Source organism: Emys orbicularis, chromosome 8 (genome assembly GCF_028017835.1).
Source record: "Emys orbicularis isolate rEmyOrb1 chromosome 8, rEmyOrb1.hap1, whole genome shotgun sequence".
Lineage (NCBI taxonomy): Eukaryota > Metazoa > Chordata > Testudines > Emydidae > Emys > Emys orbicularis.
The window spans coordinates 94,039,718-94,056,430 of NC_088690.1; the positions used below are offsets into that span (position 1 = coordinate 94,039,718).

The window sequence follows — 16,713 nt, forward strand, 5'->3', positions numbered from 1 at the left end:
GAAGTCACTTCCACTCTTGCTCAGCACCTTTTTCTGAAGGTCCATTTATAAAAACTGTGCGCCATGTGTTAACTGGGAATTTGGATTAGAAAATAAAGTCATTACAGTTGGCATTCCTGAGCAACCAGCAAGTGAGACTGGAAAACGGAGTTAAATTTAAGAGGAGAACTTCATGGTTTGATCATTAAGAACCCTAAATCTGACCTTGGCTGCACTTGTGTAGCTTGCATTGAAATCATCCTGTCCTCTGCACATGTCACCATGTATCTTGCACCATGTATTTCCTGGTGCAAGTGCTGGAGGAACCAACTAGGGGCAGAGCTTTTCTTGACCTGCTGCTCACAAACAGGGAAGAATTAGTAGGGGAAGCAAAAGTGGATGGGAACCTGGGAGGCAGTGACCATGAGATGGTCGAGTTCAGGATCCTGACACAAGGAAGAAAGGAGAGCAGCAGAATACGGACCCTGGACTTCAGAAAAGCAGACTTTGACTCCCTCAGGGAACAGATGGGCAGGATCCCCTGGGAGAATAACATGAAGGGCAAAGGGGTCCAGGAGAGCTGGCTGTATTTTAAAGAATCCTTATTGTGGTTGCAGGAACAAACCATCCCGATGTGTAGAAAGAATAGTAAATATGGCAGGCGACCAGCTTGGCTAAACAGTGAAATCCTTGCTGATCTTAAACGCAAAAAAGAAGCTTACAAGAAGTGGAAGATTGGACAAATGACCAGGGAGGAGTATAAAAATATTGCTCAGGCATGCAGGAGTGAAATCAGGAAGGCCAAATCACACTTGGAGTTGCAGCTAGCAAGAGATGTTAAGAGTAACAAGAAGGGTTTCTTCAGGTATGTTAGCAACAAGAAGAAAGTCAAGGAAAGTGTGGGCCCCTTACTGAATGAGGGAGGCAACCTAGTGACCGAGGATGTGGAAAAAGCTAATGTACTCAATGCTTTTTTTGCCTCTGTCTTCACAAACAAGGTCAGCTCCCAGACTGCTGCACTGGGCAGCACAATATGGGGAGAAGGTGACCAGCCCTCTGTGGAGAAAGAAGTGGTTCGGGACTATTTAGAAAAACTGGACGTGCACAAGTCCATGGGGCCGGATGCGCTGCATCCGAGGGTGCTAAAGGAGTTGGCAGATGAGATTGCAGAGCCATTAGCCATTATTTTTGAAAACTCATGGCGATCGGGGGAGGTCCCGGATGACTGGAAAAAGGCTAATGTAGTGCCCATTTTTAAAAAAGGGAAGAAGGAGGATCCGGGGAACTACAGGCCAGTCAGCCTCACCTCAGTCCCTGGAAAAATCATGGAGCAGGTCCTCAAGGAATCAATTATGAAACACTTAGAGGAGAGGAAAGTGATCAGGAACAGTCAGCATGGATTCACCAAGGGGAAGTCATGCCTGACTAACCTAATTGCCTTCTATGATGAGATAACTGGCTCTGTGGATGAGGGGAAAGCAGTGGATGTGTTATTCCTTGACTTTAGCAAAGCTTTTGATACGGTTTCCCACAGTATTCTTGCTGCCAAGTTAAAGAAGTATGGGCTGGATGAATGGACTGTAAGGTGGATAGAAATCTGGCTAGATCGTCGGGCTCAACGGGTAGTGATCAATGGCTCCATGTCTAGTTGGCAGCCAGTTTCAAGCGGAGTGCCCCAAGGGTCGGTCCTGGGGCCGGTTTTGTTTAATATCTTTATTAATGATCTGGAGGATGGTGTGGACTGCACTCTCAGCAAATTTGCCGATGACACTAAACTAGGAGGCATGGTAGATACACTAGAGGGTAGGGATAGGATACAGAGGGACCTAGACAAATTAGAGGATTGGGCCAAAAGAAACCTGATGAGGTTCAACAAGGACAAGTGCAGAGTCCTGCACTTAGGACGGAAGAATCCCATGCACAGCTACAGACTAGGGACCGAATGGCTAGGTAGCAGTTCTGCAGAAAAGGACCTAGGGGTCACAGTGGACGAGAAGCTGGATATGAGTCAACAGTGTGCTCTTGTTGCCAAGAAGGCTAACGGCATTTTGGGCTGTATAAGTAGGGGCATTGCCAGCAGATCGAGGGACGTGATCGTTCCCCTTTATTCGACATTGGTGAGGCCTCATCTGGAGTACTGTGTCCAGTTTTGGGCCCCACACTACAAGAAGGATGTGGAAAAATTGGAAAGAGTCCAGCGGAGGGCAACAAAAATGATTAGGGGTCTGGAGCGCATGACTTATGAGGAGAGGCTGAGGGAACTGGGATTGTTTAGTCTCCAGAAGAGAAGAATGAGGGGGGATTTGATAGCAGCCTTCAACTACCTGAAGGGGGGTTCCAAAGAGGATGGAACTCGGCTGTTCTCAATGGTGGCAGATGACAGAACAAGGAGCAATGGTCTCAAGTTGCAGTGGGGGAGGTCTAGGTTGGATATTAGGAAACACTATTTCACTAGGAGGGTGGTGAAGCACTGGAATGCGTTACCTAGGGAGGTGGTGGAGTCTCCTTCCTTGGAGGTTTTTAAGGCCTGGCTTGACAAAGCCCTGGCTGGGATGATTTAGTTGGGAATTGGTCCTGCTTTGAGCAGGGGGTTGGACTAGATGACCTCCTGAGGTCCCTTCCAACCCTGATATTCTATGATTCTATGATTCTATCTTAGCAAATCAGCACTGGCACTTGACATATGGCGTAGGATATGTTACTGCGTGCTTCAGCCATATGGAAGGCCAAGATTGAAACCATCTAACACTGACTGATAAGCTTCTGCACATCAGTGGGATTTGCAGCATCTTGGTGCCATTGCTGGGTTGATAAGAGGGCAGAAAGGACTCATTTTTGTCGGAAGGAAAAAAATTAGTTATTTTCCGCCTGATGTACCTGCAGTAAGCTATTTCTTTTGGGTAACAGAGGAGGAACTTTCTAAGGCACTCAATGCAAAATCTTGTAATTAAAGTGGAAATTAATTAGCGTTCAACATTTCAAGCCTCTCCATAGAAAATGGAATTTTAGAACTTCCATAAGAAACAGGGGCTTGCAAACTGAGCAACATATTTTCCGTTCAGGGCCTTTGACTTAGCACAGAAATATGTCATACAGACCGCAGCTGGCACCATGCACATCTAAAGAGATCTGAGGCTATTAGTGCCTAAACAGGCACTAGAAATTATGTTACATGATGGAGACTAGCTAATGTAATTGAGCCAGCTAGTTATTGTGTACATAATTTAATTATTTGACAAATTGCTTGTAATCATGGCGTTCTCGTTCCAAAACCCGTGCTGTGCTCACAGTATAACAAGGCACAGGGCATGGGCAGTTATTGGTGGGAACACATATCTCAGTAGATGGGTGCTTCTTTCTTAAATTACAAAATAAAGAGAGGTATGGCAGCATTAGAGATTGTGGAAACCAGAGTGGTGGAGCCAGGAAAGGAGTCAGAGAGGACTTGACTGAGATGGAAAATTGGTACAGAGATGGTTGATGTTGCTTCAAGTAGATATACTTGCTATTTTAGGGGATAATGTCATGGACATAGTCTCCTCCCCTTTCGTTGGCCCCACCCCATAGGATCTGTGGAGCATTTGCTGAGGGGCTTCCACAGGATCTCAAGGGATGTGGAAGAATGATGGAATAAGCATGGCACATTTTCCCATCCTCTTGCATAGCCGTGTGTCCTCTCTGCTCACAGAAGCCAAAGGGAAGGTAAAGATAATCAAATCTTACGTTTTATGACATAAGTTGACTGCCATAGGGGTCAAGAAGGCTATTTTCCTCCTTGCACTGAAAATTGGTTAGATTCATTTTGGGGGATTTTTCCCTTATTTGAACGACCTGGAACCAGATCAGCTGGACCAGAGGTCTGATTCTGTATACCGAACTGTATATTCCTAAACAGCAACCAAGCAAATAGGAAGAATCAATTGTGGCCCTTCTTATTTATCTTTTTAGTCTGATCCTTTCTTCCTTTCCTTCTCAGAGGCTTCATGTAAAGCAGGAGTAAAATGCAGCTTTTAAAAAATCCTGATAAATGCAGCCAGATCAGTTTTCGCTTACAGAGCCGCTCAGATCATGTGACCAAGAGCATGATGCTGGCCATGGGGGTAGGTGGTTTCTACGTGATTGGACTAGATGTTGTATTAAAATCTAATTATCGGCTTGGAGAAGTTATGGGATGAAGGGAAAAAATTACACTCCTAAATTTTTCAGCGTTGACTGTAAATCCTTGTAATGAAATCATCCTGAGTTTATAGCGAGATGTCTTCATAGCCAAAAACTTCCTACTGACTAGAAGAAGCTCTGGGGATTGGTAACAATTGATTAACAATTTTTTGTGTGTGTTTGTGCAGTGAACGAGGTTGTCAATTGACTTCATAGGTTTCCAAATGGAATGGCATTAATTTGTCCAAAACTCTCATATGGGAAGAGACTTGGGGTTTTTTTGGCATTATGCCCCTTCTGTTAAAATTATCTTGGCAGAAATCCTGCAGATCTAAGTGCTGAAAGTTCCCCTATATAGATTCTTTGTTCTTTCATAAAGGGAGATTCTCAAAAAAAATTAGCTTTTCACGGCTGGGATTTCATGTGAAATATCACATTAATTGCCCAGTGCTGAGTAATGTCATATACTCAGTGTCTTGAAGAGTTGAAAGCTCTGCTTCTGTGGTGGCCCCATTCCCTGGAAAAGTGGATGTGACGAGAGAGATTCAGAGCAGGGTACAGACTAGTAATACTAGGAACTATTCTGTAAGGGATCGCAAGAGGTGTGTGGTCTCCAAAACCCACTGTTCCCAAATCATTCCCACCATGGCTACAAGTACCAGGAAAAAACATGCAGAATTTTCCTTCCCACTTATCCCCCTCCCAGCGACTCTTCCATGGAGGAATGTTGATCTTTCCCCAGGAACTGAATTCTGGTCTGCTGCATAGCAACACGAAGCTCTATGCACTATGCTGGTGTTAACTCATTTATCTGTGATGCTTCAAAGGCTGATTAATTCTATAGGTGGCAATTTCTGTTAATGGCCATTGTTCCTTCCTAATCTGACTAATCTCTGGGCTTTCGTAAACACAAGATTCTGAACATCTGGAAGGGTGTAGGGAATAGGATATCTGTTTGCAAGGTTTAGAAAAAAGTTCTCTTGGTAGGTATATCAAATGGCAGAACAGGTGTTAATAAAGGCCATACCTTCCTCACACGAGTGGAGATGAGTGAATATGTTTTTCTGCACATTTTTGTTCAGATTTAACAGTGAATTTGCTTCAACCACATTTAAGCTATGTGATCACGTTTTACTAGAGGAGCATAGGATTTGCCGTACAGATCAAACCAGTGTCCATTTAAACCAGAATACTCTTTTGGTGGCCAGTGCCAGATGCTTCTGAGGAAGGTGGAAGAAGCTCCATAATGGACAATTATATAACAACCTGAATACGGTTAATTACTGGTTTATGTCCTAAAACATGTTATTTTACCCATTATATTTTCTTGATCCTAGTTTATGCCATTGTGGATAGTATCCATATCAATGTCTAATCTTTCTTGAAATCTTATTAAGGGTACACCAGTGATATCTTGTGGTGTGAGTTCTATGAGTATTTACATGTTGGGTAAAAAGAATTTCCTTTAGTTGTTCAAAAATTGTAGCCTTTCCATGTCACTGGACCATTAGATATTTTGTATCTCTACTCATGCTGATTTAAAAAATTATTAAAGAAAGTGCATTTGAAACGTGACTCTAAGAGCTGCATGCAGTGGTGTTGTAGCTGTGTTGGTCCCAGGATATTAGAAAGACAAGGTGGGGGAGGTAATACCTTTTATTGGATCAACTTCTGTTGGTGAGAGAGACAAGCTTTCGAGCTTACATAGAGCTCTTCTTCAGGTTACAAGAGGAGCTCTGTGTAAGCTCGAAAGCTTGTCTCTCACCAACAGAAGTTGGTCCAATAACAGATATTACCTTCCCCACCTTGTCTCTATAAGAGTTGCAGTCATCCATTCGGGAATACAATCATTGTTACATGACGTGTGTGAAAAATCTGTAACTCCAACACAGCTTGGATGTGAAATGGTAGTAGTGAACAGTCTGTGTCCAGGGCCGGCTCCAGGCACCAGCCCAGCGAGCAGGTGCTTGGGGCGGCCAAGGGGAAGGGGCGGCACATCAGCAATTTGGAGGCGGGTCCGTCTCGGAGGGAAGCACCTGCCACCGAATTACCGCTGAAGAAGAAAGCGGCGCGGTGGAGCTGCCGCCGGAGTGCTGCCGATCGCAATTGCGATCGCGGCTTTTTTTTTTTTCCCCGCCGCTTGGGGCGGCAAAAACCCTGGAGCTGGTCCTGTCTGTGTCCAATCCATAGAGTAAAAACAACATTCAACAAATATTTGCTGGCTCAATTCAAACAGCACATACATTTGAGGGAAATCCATACGGAGAGAAAACTAAATTGTCTGAACAAATTCTTCGTTGTGAATATCTGCCCAGCTCTACATGCTAGTAATCCTACCAGGTTTCATGAAGTTACTCACTGGAGTAAGGCGAGCAGGATTTGGCCCATACTTGGTATTTCCAGTGAGCTCAAATTTCCTAAGTCTCTAAGACCCTGATCATGCAATGAACTCCATGCAGGTGAACAGCTGTGCCCAGCTGGAGCCCCATTGCCTTCAGTGGGGTGCTGCACCAGCCCAGGGGCCAATCCGCAAGAGACCATTGCAGAATCAGGGCCTATATAAGATGCCAGGATGACTCGCAAACCCCCACGCCCATTCAAAAACAAAAGATAAGTAGCCTGATTTTCAGAGATGCTGAGCACACTCAGCTCCCGTTGATCTCAGTTGGGGCTACAGGAGCTTAGCACCTCTGAAAATCAGGCCAAAAGATGGAAGAAGCCACTGAGGAAAAGGCAAGGAATAAAAACATAAGAAATCTTGAAATGTAACTGGTTATTAACAGAATGCCCTGCTGTTTAAATCCAGCAGTATTCTGGGTTTTGCTTTTAAATAAGGCTTTTCACTGTGACTAAAGAGGGACAAAGGGAATTTTTGGTGAAAAATCATGGGCAGCCAGCCCTGGAGACCAGACACAGTACAAAGGATGTTCAGACTCATGGTATGAGAGCCAGGTTACCAGAAACACCACCACAATTAGATATCATCTCACTACGGTAAACCCAATGGAAATCTAGAACGGCTTGTTTGTATTTGGAGGCTTGGGATTCTTTAGCTTTTACACAGGATCTTGGGAAAATGAAGCATTTGTTTTGTATTTGGAAAGGGAGGAGGGAGAAAGTGAATTTAGACATTGATCCAGAGCCTATTGAAGTTGATGGGAATCCTTTCATTGATTTCAGTGGCTTTGGATCAGGCCCTTAGTTTCCAGGGGAATTCTGTGTGTGCGCGTGTGTGTGCACACATGTGTGCATGTGTTTTCTCCTACTTCTATTCCAGTAGAGTGATCTCCTGCCAAGGACCCCTTTTCCAACAGATTTTTGGGATACACGTGTGAGGTGTGTGACATGCCCCAGGGTACAAGGTGAACTGTGGAATTACTGTGCCCTCTTAATTCTCTGACTCAGGGTACCTCTCACACTGCTTTGCTAGTGACAAGTAGCCTCTTCAGGCTTTGTTCTCATACAGCCATTAGCATGTGAAGGCATACCCAAAATTACACAGATACTCTCCCAAGCCACTCATGAACTGAATACAGGGAGACCCCCGGAAATTCCCCCAGCCTTGCATCCCAAAAATGTACATCTTACACTGCTCAAGACCTTCTTGATCAATGCAAGCTCATTAATTAGTTCGCCACTCCATCAAAGAGTAGCAGACATGCACCAGCCTCTGCAACCTGAGCAGACCCCGCAAGCACTTTATACAAACTCACTGGTTGAGATTAAACATCAAAATAAGTTTATTAACTAGCAAAAGATAGATTTTAAGTGATTATAAGTGGGATGCATAAAGGTTAGAGTTGGTTACATAAGAAATAAAAAGTAAACACGCATTCTAAATCCTAAACGTTATCAGGCTAAACAAGATTTGAATCAAACAGGTTTTCTCACCCTACTGGACATTGCAGGCAGTTTTCAGTTCACAGTTCATACTAATTAGAAAGCCTTCTAGTTAGGATCATCAGTCCCCACACCCCTGCAATTCGAGACTTTTCTTTGTCTTCCAAATGGTCTTGCTTTCAGGTGTCGAGATAGGGGAGGAGAGAGAGGCCCCATTGTGATGTCACTGTCCCTCATTTATACTTTTCTCCAGGTGCTGGAAAAATCAATGCTGTGTCATGGGGTTAGGCAGCCCCCATGGTATACGTGAGTTGCTGACCATCCTTCATTATGAATTGCAAATTTTTGCTTGCACCTTTGGACTACGTGAGGTTTGGCACATAAGGCCTCTGTGTTTACAGTTTTTTTGTCCTCTCTGAGGGGTTAGTCTGTGGGTGTTTCCCAGCCTCTCAACATTTCAGTAACAAACATGTAGCAAAATCTCATAACTGCATGGACACTGATGATACATTTCAACAGGACAGTAGTGGTCACTAGATTATGACTTTTCCAATGAGACCTCACCAGGCATACTTTGCACAACATGTATCATAATTTGGTAAAAGCAGTGACCATAATAGTGTAGACTGTTTCACCGCTGGTCAAAAACTTCTCCCATTAGCCCAATCCTGCTGCCACACATGACAGATTCATGCCTGCAGTGCTTGTAGGTTTTGTCAGCTCAGTACATTTTATTTCCCCTAAGTGAGTGTTTATATTGCTTTGAGACTGCTGAGGTTCATGGTATTAATTTTTTTTAAAATGTGGAGGTTTATTAGTTATTGCAGCCCTGTGATTCTTTGGTATTTGAATGTTAATGAAACTTTGTATTTTCTGAAATAACTAGGGAGCTGGATCTTAGCTCAGGCTTGGCAATATATTTGTGGGCGGATTTGTTCTTCTCTTTTTCCCCTAGGTTTTAAAATCTTATGTGACATTTCATCCCAGATCAATTTTACATTATGTATCATCATGTATAATATTGTGTCACACTGTAATTTTGCAAGTGCATGAAACTGCAGCAGAGAGGAAAGTGGGCTCATTTACGCAAGGGAGGGAGAGAAAGGCTAGTACAACTGCCTGGTTCTAGGAGGTTATGAATTGGGTGTTAGCATTTTGCTGCTACAATAGAACGTGTCTAAGGAGAGCCGATTGTCATGAGAGGCTCAATTGGCAGAGAGGAAAGGGACTGGTAATGTCAGAGTATTAATGATTTCTCATATAGCATATACATTAACAGGGCCCCAAAGAGCTCAGATACTGAGATTGGTCTTTCACCCTTAAGAAAAACAAGTAATTTGACCACCTTAGCTGGCTCAAAAGGTTAGAGAGGGACTTTGCCTCTGCCATCCTCATGGCCAGTTTCCAATGTTAGTCTCTAGACTTGGGAGATGATGATCTCACAGTTTTCGGACTATCCCCCCACTCCCATTCTCTTCTGAAGCGGCAAATTAGCCCAGATACTAGGACTGGGCTTGAGAGAGCCTGGTTGGTCTGCCCTGTAAAAGGAGGGTATTGTGCTGTAGACATGGGAGGCAGAGACTGAATGGGCTTTGATGTAGTGAAAGTCCAATGAATGATACTATATCCCTGGTGGGGAAGGTTGTGGGAACTGAAAAATAGGTCAGAGGATGAGTAACCTCTTGCTATGTAGAAACAGCAGGTTGGTTTTTTGACAAGTATGGTTGTCTTAGGTGTATTGATGCACATATTCAGTGTAACTTTGTGTCCTTCTTTGCTCTTACACTTACCCTGATCCCCCATCAGTCCCCTCCAATCAACCCAGAGTAACAGGCTTGGCAAGATTCCTGTGCTATACACTGCAAATAGTGCAGAGCAACAGCGCCATATAGTTCAACACTTCATTCTCAGGACTTCTAACCAGCATCTAGGGCTGCCCTCCAAACACTCATATTAGCATAGCAACATATAAGTCTTGCCGTAGTGCCATCTCGCCAACTTCCAAGGGAGCTCAGTCACCATCATTATCAAACTACCCACCCTCAACACACTGGCAGTTGTGATCATCAGAAGTGCAGGAGCTGTTGTAATGCCGTGGCTTGCCAGAGCTGGGATTTGGTGATTTTTCAGGAAGTGCTGTAAGAGTGATGTTTTCCCAAGCCTCTTGCTGGAGTGGTGGGTGAGGGGAAAGTGGTGGGTTGCAGATCTTTAGTGGATGAGAGTTTTTCTCAGGATACACATCTCTTGAGTATTTATTTGGATGTGTTTTTGTTTCAAAGGTACTGGTAGTACTTTTACATTGCACCTGCAGAATCTGACAGGCAATTGAAAAAGCCAGTTAAACAGATTAGATAGTAAACTTTGGGGCAAAGACCACGCCTGCCTCTGTGTTTGCACAGCACCTAGCACCATGGGGCCCTTATCCTGATTGGCTACTATGATGTCAACCTTTTCTATGCTGCGTCTTCCTTTTCCACCCACTTCCTTCTAGCTGGGATATAGCCCAGACCCCTCCTGTTTAGCAATATGAAAAGGGCAGAGTGGCTGTTTCCTCCAGGCTGAGAATATCTGGGCTACCAGAATATAAATATCAAATAAATTCCCATTGAAATTCATCTGCAAATCCAATTCATCATATAGTAAAAAGAGCCAACATCTTCATAGCTGTGGGTAGTATTTTTCATGCGAACGTGCTGCGTTTCTACCAACCACCCCTGGTGCAGTACTGAATTCCCTACAAGTGATATTTGATTAGGGCTGGCAATAAGTATCTGAATCTCGCCCCCACAGACACCTTGTGCTTACATGACCCCCTTTTCAGCACATCAGGCCTTAAGGGGAAGCTTAGTTTGAAAAGTTCATTCTGGAGGGGGCTATGGCTTAACTAGATTAGGATGCCAGAGAAGGCTGCAGAATTCACTGCAATCCTTGTGTTTGAGTCACCAAACAGTCACTCTAGCCTCTATCTTGCCTGGCCTCATTATCTCTCTACATTTCATTCTAAAACTCTCTAATTTAACAAAGGGATAATTAATCACTGCAGATGAGAGTATTCTTTCCCTCCCCTCTCTCCCCTTTGATTTGGAGTGGACCGAGTTAGATTCCGCAGGGGACATGTGACATTAGCTGTACTCTTTCCATTCAACATTCTTACAACATCCATTGAAAATGTAGCTTTGTATGTCTCGGCCATCGTAGGTGGCATTGCCAGGTTTACTGTAGCAGCATTTAGTATAAGTAATGGACCAGACACTGTGTGCTTGGGAATATACCTCACCATGTGGCACATCTTTCTGGAGTATTTACTAGGCCAGAAGATCTGTTCCTGATTTGCAAGCAAGTCCAACAGCCTGTCTGAACCCAGGTATGGATTCCTATCCTACTGACCCTGAGAACTGCCAGAAAATTAAAGCAGAATACAGTGTGATCCAATAGTCACTGAACGGAACTGCATGGTGCTACTATAGATTCTGAATTGCACAAGCCTGTGCTTTATTGCATAGACTAGCTACCTTTCCTGACAATTCTGTCTATTTTGCCATAGCAAACAGTGCTGTATTTTCTCCTTTCTTAACATCACCAGGCTACTGTGAATAGGTTAAGGGAGCAGCTTCTAGGAGTAGATACTATGGGTGTGCATAATTAGTGGGGGCCCTATAATCCAAATAATAATAAAGTATACAACTTGCATCATTGAAAGAGAGAGATCTGAGTATGTCTCTGTGTCTCCCTTTGCCATAGTAGTAAGCAGGAGGGCAGAACAAAGCTAATTATTGCCTTAACCCTTTGTTTCAGCAATTTCCTTACCCTAGGGTCCCACATTTGCTTCACAGAACACAGAATCTGTTCCTGCAGCAAGAGCCTTACAATCCCTCACCAATGCAGGCAGCCACTCTGCAACCTTGGACAAGCATTAGGCCCCATTTGAGAAGCTGCTCCTGCCCTTTCCAGCCAGCCAAGCAGGTCGGGGAAGTGGCCATACACGCTCTGCCTCCCAGGGGTTTTAAGCTTTAACTTCATTGCACTCCTCACCCCTGTCGTCCCACAGAGCAAGAATGTGACCTCTGCTCTCCATAGTAGTGCAGTGGACAGGGCCAGCTCCAGGGTTTTTGCCGCCCCAAGCGACAGAAAAAAAGAAAAGAAAAGTCGCGATCGGCAGCACTTCGGCGGCAGCTCCACTGCGCCACTTTCTTCTTCGGCGGCAATTCGGCGGCAGGTCCTTCCCTCCGAGGGACCTGCCGCCGAATTGCCGCCGAAGAGCCCGACGTGCCACCCCTTCCCCTTGGCCGCCCCAAGCACCTGCTTGCTGAGCTGGTGCCTGGAGCTGGCTCTGGCAGTGGCCTACATCTGAGCTCCAGGGATGATTATTTTTTAATGCCAATCCAGTCAGCATGATGCAACAGTCTTGACAGAACTGGATAGTCATAGTATTGGCAGCACAAAGGCAGACTGCAGCGCTGAAGCCTTGTTTTGCTTTCTGCTGCCCACCTGCTGAACCCCTGCTAGGAGAAGCAAAACCTTTGGGGGATTAGTGCTATTGCTGAGCTGGATGTTCACAGGGAAACCTGAAACCACGAGAATTCCCCCTGATTTTGGGTTTCATTGCAAACTTGAAACTCACATCCGATTCGTCAGAAGATCGGGGAGCATTTCAGGGCCCAATCCAGGTCGCAGTGGGAGATTTGCCTGATTTAAGACAGCAGAATCAGGTCCTCTGAATGAAGCTGGTAACTCCATTTCAAGAGAACCTGGGTGGTTTGGAGAAAATGGCATTGCACCAGGCAAGCAGAATGGCTCAGGTGGGGTAGCACATTCAGGCATGGGGGAACAGAACACTCAGTTGGGTCCAAAGAGGAGCATTGTGTGTGCTATCGTCAGTGACCTAGCCAGGAGCCAGCAGCCACACAAAGGGAAGAGAAGCATTGGCCTGATCTCCACCAGATCCTCAATCTGCCTGAGCACACTCCCTGTGATCATCACTATACAGGACGTGTTAGCTGGTCCTTTGCCTGGCTCTTAAAACAAAGGGCTGGGTCACCATTCTGCAGCTATGAGCGGTAGGGGAAGACACCCCTTTCCCTCCCACCAGGAAATCTAGGCAGAATTTAACCATGTAACATCAGGCTGAATGTAACTTAGAAGGCATAGAAGTAAAGTGTGTCACGGAGACTTTATTCTTGTTACCCACTCACCTGCCCTTGGTAAATGGAAAAAATAGGATCTTACCAGGGCCAGGAGGCAACCTTGGCTACAGCTGGTTAGACAATGAATATTCCCCTAGTTTGTGACCTCTGATTGACACCAGCGGGCCCTTATGCAGATACTTTCTATTGATGCCAAGATCAGAGTGTGAGAACACAAAGCCTTTTAGAGCACTAAATCTCCTAGCGAATATCTAGAAATGTGTAAGGGATTAAACGTCGAAAATGCAACATCAAAGGTCTTGGGTCGAGGGGGGAAGCATGACAAAATTCAGGGATATTGGATGTAGCACTCATTCAATTACTACGCTTAGTTAAATACAGCACAGGGGAGTGAAGACTGCAGGCCATTCGAATGGTTGTTAATATATGTCATTTAATTGTGAGATTGCTCATATGCCATTTTAACATATGTAGAGTAATATTATCCCTCTTTTGTAGGTCACTATTCTCATAAGTCTGGCTCTTGCGTTCCTTGCCTGCATAGTCTTTCTTGTGGTATACAAAGCCTTTACTTATGATCACAGTTGCCCAGATGGATTTGTTTATAAGGTAAGAGATTCCAGCCAGATAGATTCTATCATCTCTGACAATTCAATTGACTTCATGGTCAGAGTCTAACAGAGCATTTACAAGAATATGTTGAAAAGTGGTCAATGTTTTGGAAAATGTGAACTTCCATCTGCTTCCATCATTTTATATTGTAATCGTCAGGATTAGATCTCTGTGAATGCCACAAACAAATGTTCCTAAATAATCCCTCATGTTTTGGAATGAATGCACTGCAGCTGAATTTTGGGTTTGCTTCCCACAAACATTCAAGTGATTAAGTTTTTCTGGCATAAATGTTCATGCAAGGCAAATTTCAATGGTGCATGCACGAGCGTCCACTGATACTGATTTTGAAATTTGCATGTGCAAGTATTTGAGAGGCATGCTTTTGCACCTCGTCCAGTAGGCCAACAGAAACAAAACCATGTGACTTATTTGACCAATCACAGCTAACCAACAGAGTTTGACTATCAGATAGTCATTGAGAACTGGTTGCTCAGTCCACAGAGTTAAAAAAGTTTGCAAAACAAGTCATTGACTAATTATTTACAGTGAATAAATTCATAGAGGTCCTAATTCTTTGGGGATATTCTATGAACAGGAAAAGAGGCTCAGTTAATTGATATATTGTTCGTTGTAAATTATTCTCTTAGCGTACATAAAATCAGAGAGGAGATGAGTCATGACTTTTGAATTCTGAATGTGAATTTCCTCAGAGTTCATGCACTTTGGATTTAGTGTTCTGCTCTGGTCTTGCCCCTCTTTAATCACACTAGAATGCGGGGGGGGGGGGGGAGAAACTGGATGGCTCAGGGGCATGCTAATTATAAATGGGGCCCTTCACCTCCAGGTCACCACTATCAATCTGAGCAGGTTGGACCAAAGGTTCTTACAATTTGTTGGCTCTTCTGTGGCCTACACAAAGCAAATTGGTTTTCTCAGTACAGTTCTTAGTGGACAAGGGTCCACATTGCAGCAGTAGAGACTAGTTGGCAGCCTCAGCACAGAGGAGGAGCACAGAAAGGGCCATGGAGACTGAACTGGCCACCCATCTCTAGGGCTGGTCTTCCTGCAGGTCAGAGATAAGGCACGGCAGCAGGGTAGCACATAAGAAGCTTACATTGCTTCTGTCTGGCCTGTATCTGTTCTATGGATTAATAGAGAACGTCAGTCTGCAGGGCTGTCAATCCAACGCTTTGTGAGCTAACCAACGTCCTCTTCCAGTACCGCTGCCAGATGCCTGATCTTAGTGCGTTCCAGTGCCGTGCCAGAGCAGCAGGATCCCATTCTGTAATTTTGGTTCTGTTTCACAGAATGAAACCAGTCTTAATCAGGGCTGCCAATTCCAGCAGCTTTTGACATCTGTTGAGCCTGTCTCAGTGCCCCGTGCTATCTAATGTTTCTGGGCATTCCCCAAGCTATTTGTCAATGGAGGAGCACATGTTTCCATTGGCGCAAGTAGCCCAATTGCTATGAACCAGTGAGATGAGTCAGTCATCCACGTGAGAACCAACTGGGAGTTTAAAATAAATGTTAAGTAATGTGACTGCTACTTACTTGTCCTGCTTTTTCCCTCTCTCCAGCATAAGAGATGTATCCCAGCCTCCCTGGATGCCTATTACTCAGCACAGGATTCCAATTCCCGGGGCAGATTCTATACTGTCATAAGCCATTACAGCATGGCTAAGCAAACCAGCTCACGGTCTGTATCGCCCTGGCTTTCTTCGGGATCGGTAAACCATGAAGCCAAGGCTGCCAAGACAGAAGGCCATTAAAACTACTCAGTGGTGACGGGAGGGGTTGGGAGTAGGGAAACAACACCGTGTCTATGAAGTATCGCTCTGCCTCAGAGAGGGCGCTGTGCTAACAGCACGACAAGAAGAAATGAAACTCAAGTGCAGGAGTCATCTCAATTGATATTTCTTTTTGTGCATTGTTCTCGTTGATTTGTAACCGGGCCAAGCTCTTGTACAAAGGCATGTTTGATGTTGACTGTAACTTTACGATGTAAAAATATTTTTAAAATCATTGCTTAAATATTTGTTAGAAAAATAAATGAAAAAACAAAAAAAGCAAATTCAGAAAACAACCAGAGAGGATGGAATCAAGCAAAGAGAATCTCCCAGAAACTGTATCTTTGGTAGAAAGTTGTGACCCTAGAGCAGTATATAATGGAAGAACATTTGAATACCTTGTTTGACATGCAGGGGTAGAGGGGAAGTCTTTTACAAATCACGTCACTGGGCAGTTAAACTTGCCAAAGCAGGGTCCTTCTACTGGCAAACTGAGCTGCACAAAATACAGTATCAGCATTAGTTTGTGGCTAGAGAAGTACACACGCATGTGTGTGCAGTCTGAGGCCTGAATCAAAAACAGAAAGATCTAGGGATTGGGAATACACAGTCATGGTACTGGAGATCTTCAGTGGGTTTGTCAGGATTAAGTGTTTTGGACATAGAGCAGGAGAAGGAAGCTGTTGTGTTTAAATATCTTCAGCACAGGACCGGGAGTCAGGCTCTATTCCCAGTTCTGCCACAGATTACCTGTGTGATCTTGGGCAAGTCACATGGGGCCTGATCCTTTGAGATGCTGAGCACTTCTTTGGAGAGCAAAGAAACAAATAACTTCATTGTAAATCTAGGATGCTTAGCACCTCACAGGAGAGGGTTAGCATTTTAAAGGATCAAGCCCCCTCTGTGCCTCATTTTCCCTTGGTCCTTATTCCATGGACACTACTTATGTGGGGATTGTGAGGGTTTGGTTTGTTGGTGTGTAAAATATTTGGAGAGTTAATGATAGAAAGTGCTATCAAAATTCAAAGTATGAGTTGACTTATAAACCCATGAACATAAAAACAAACCCCAAGCCGAGTCCAGCCCTGTACAGTGTTCAAACACAGCCCAGTATCTAGCATGTAAGTTGATCTGAGCAAGCATGTCTGTTTTGTAAGACTTGAGCAAAAGGAATTTTCTTTTCCAGAGCT

General features: G+C 44.3%; 1 protein-coding gene across 2 annotated transcripts in view; it reads left to right on the forward strand.

The window, feature by feature from the left end:
* The window catches only part of NSG2 (neuronal vesicle trafficking associated 2), a 42,537-nt gene extending 27,032 nt beyond the window's left edge, over positions 1 to 15,505 (forward strand). For both annotated transcript variants that reach the window (XM_065409872.1, XM_065409873.1), the window contains exons 3-4: positions 13,620 to 13,730; positions 15,314 to 15,505. In XM_065409872.1, the coding sequence (XP_065265944.1) occupies positions 13,620 to 13,730; positions 15,314 to 15,505 (303 nt within the window). The remainder of the gene's footprint in view (positions 1 to 13,619; positions 13,731 to 15,313) is intronic.
* The last annotated feature ends 1,208 nt before the right edge of the window (positions 15,506 to 16,713 follow it).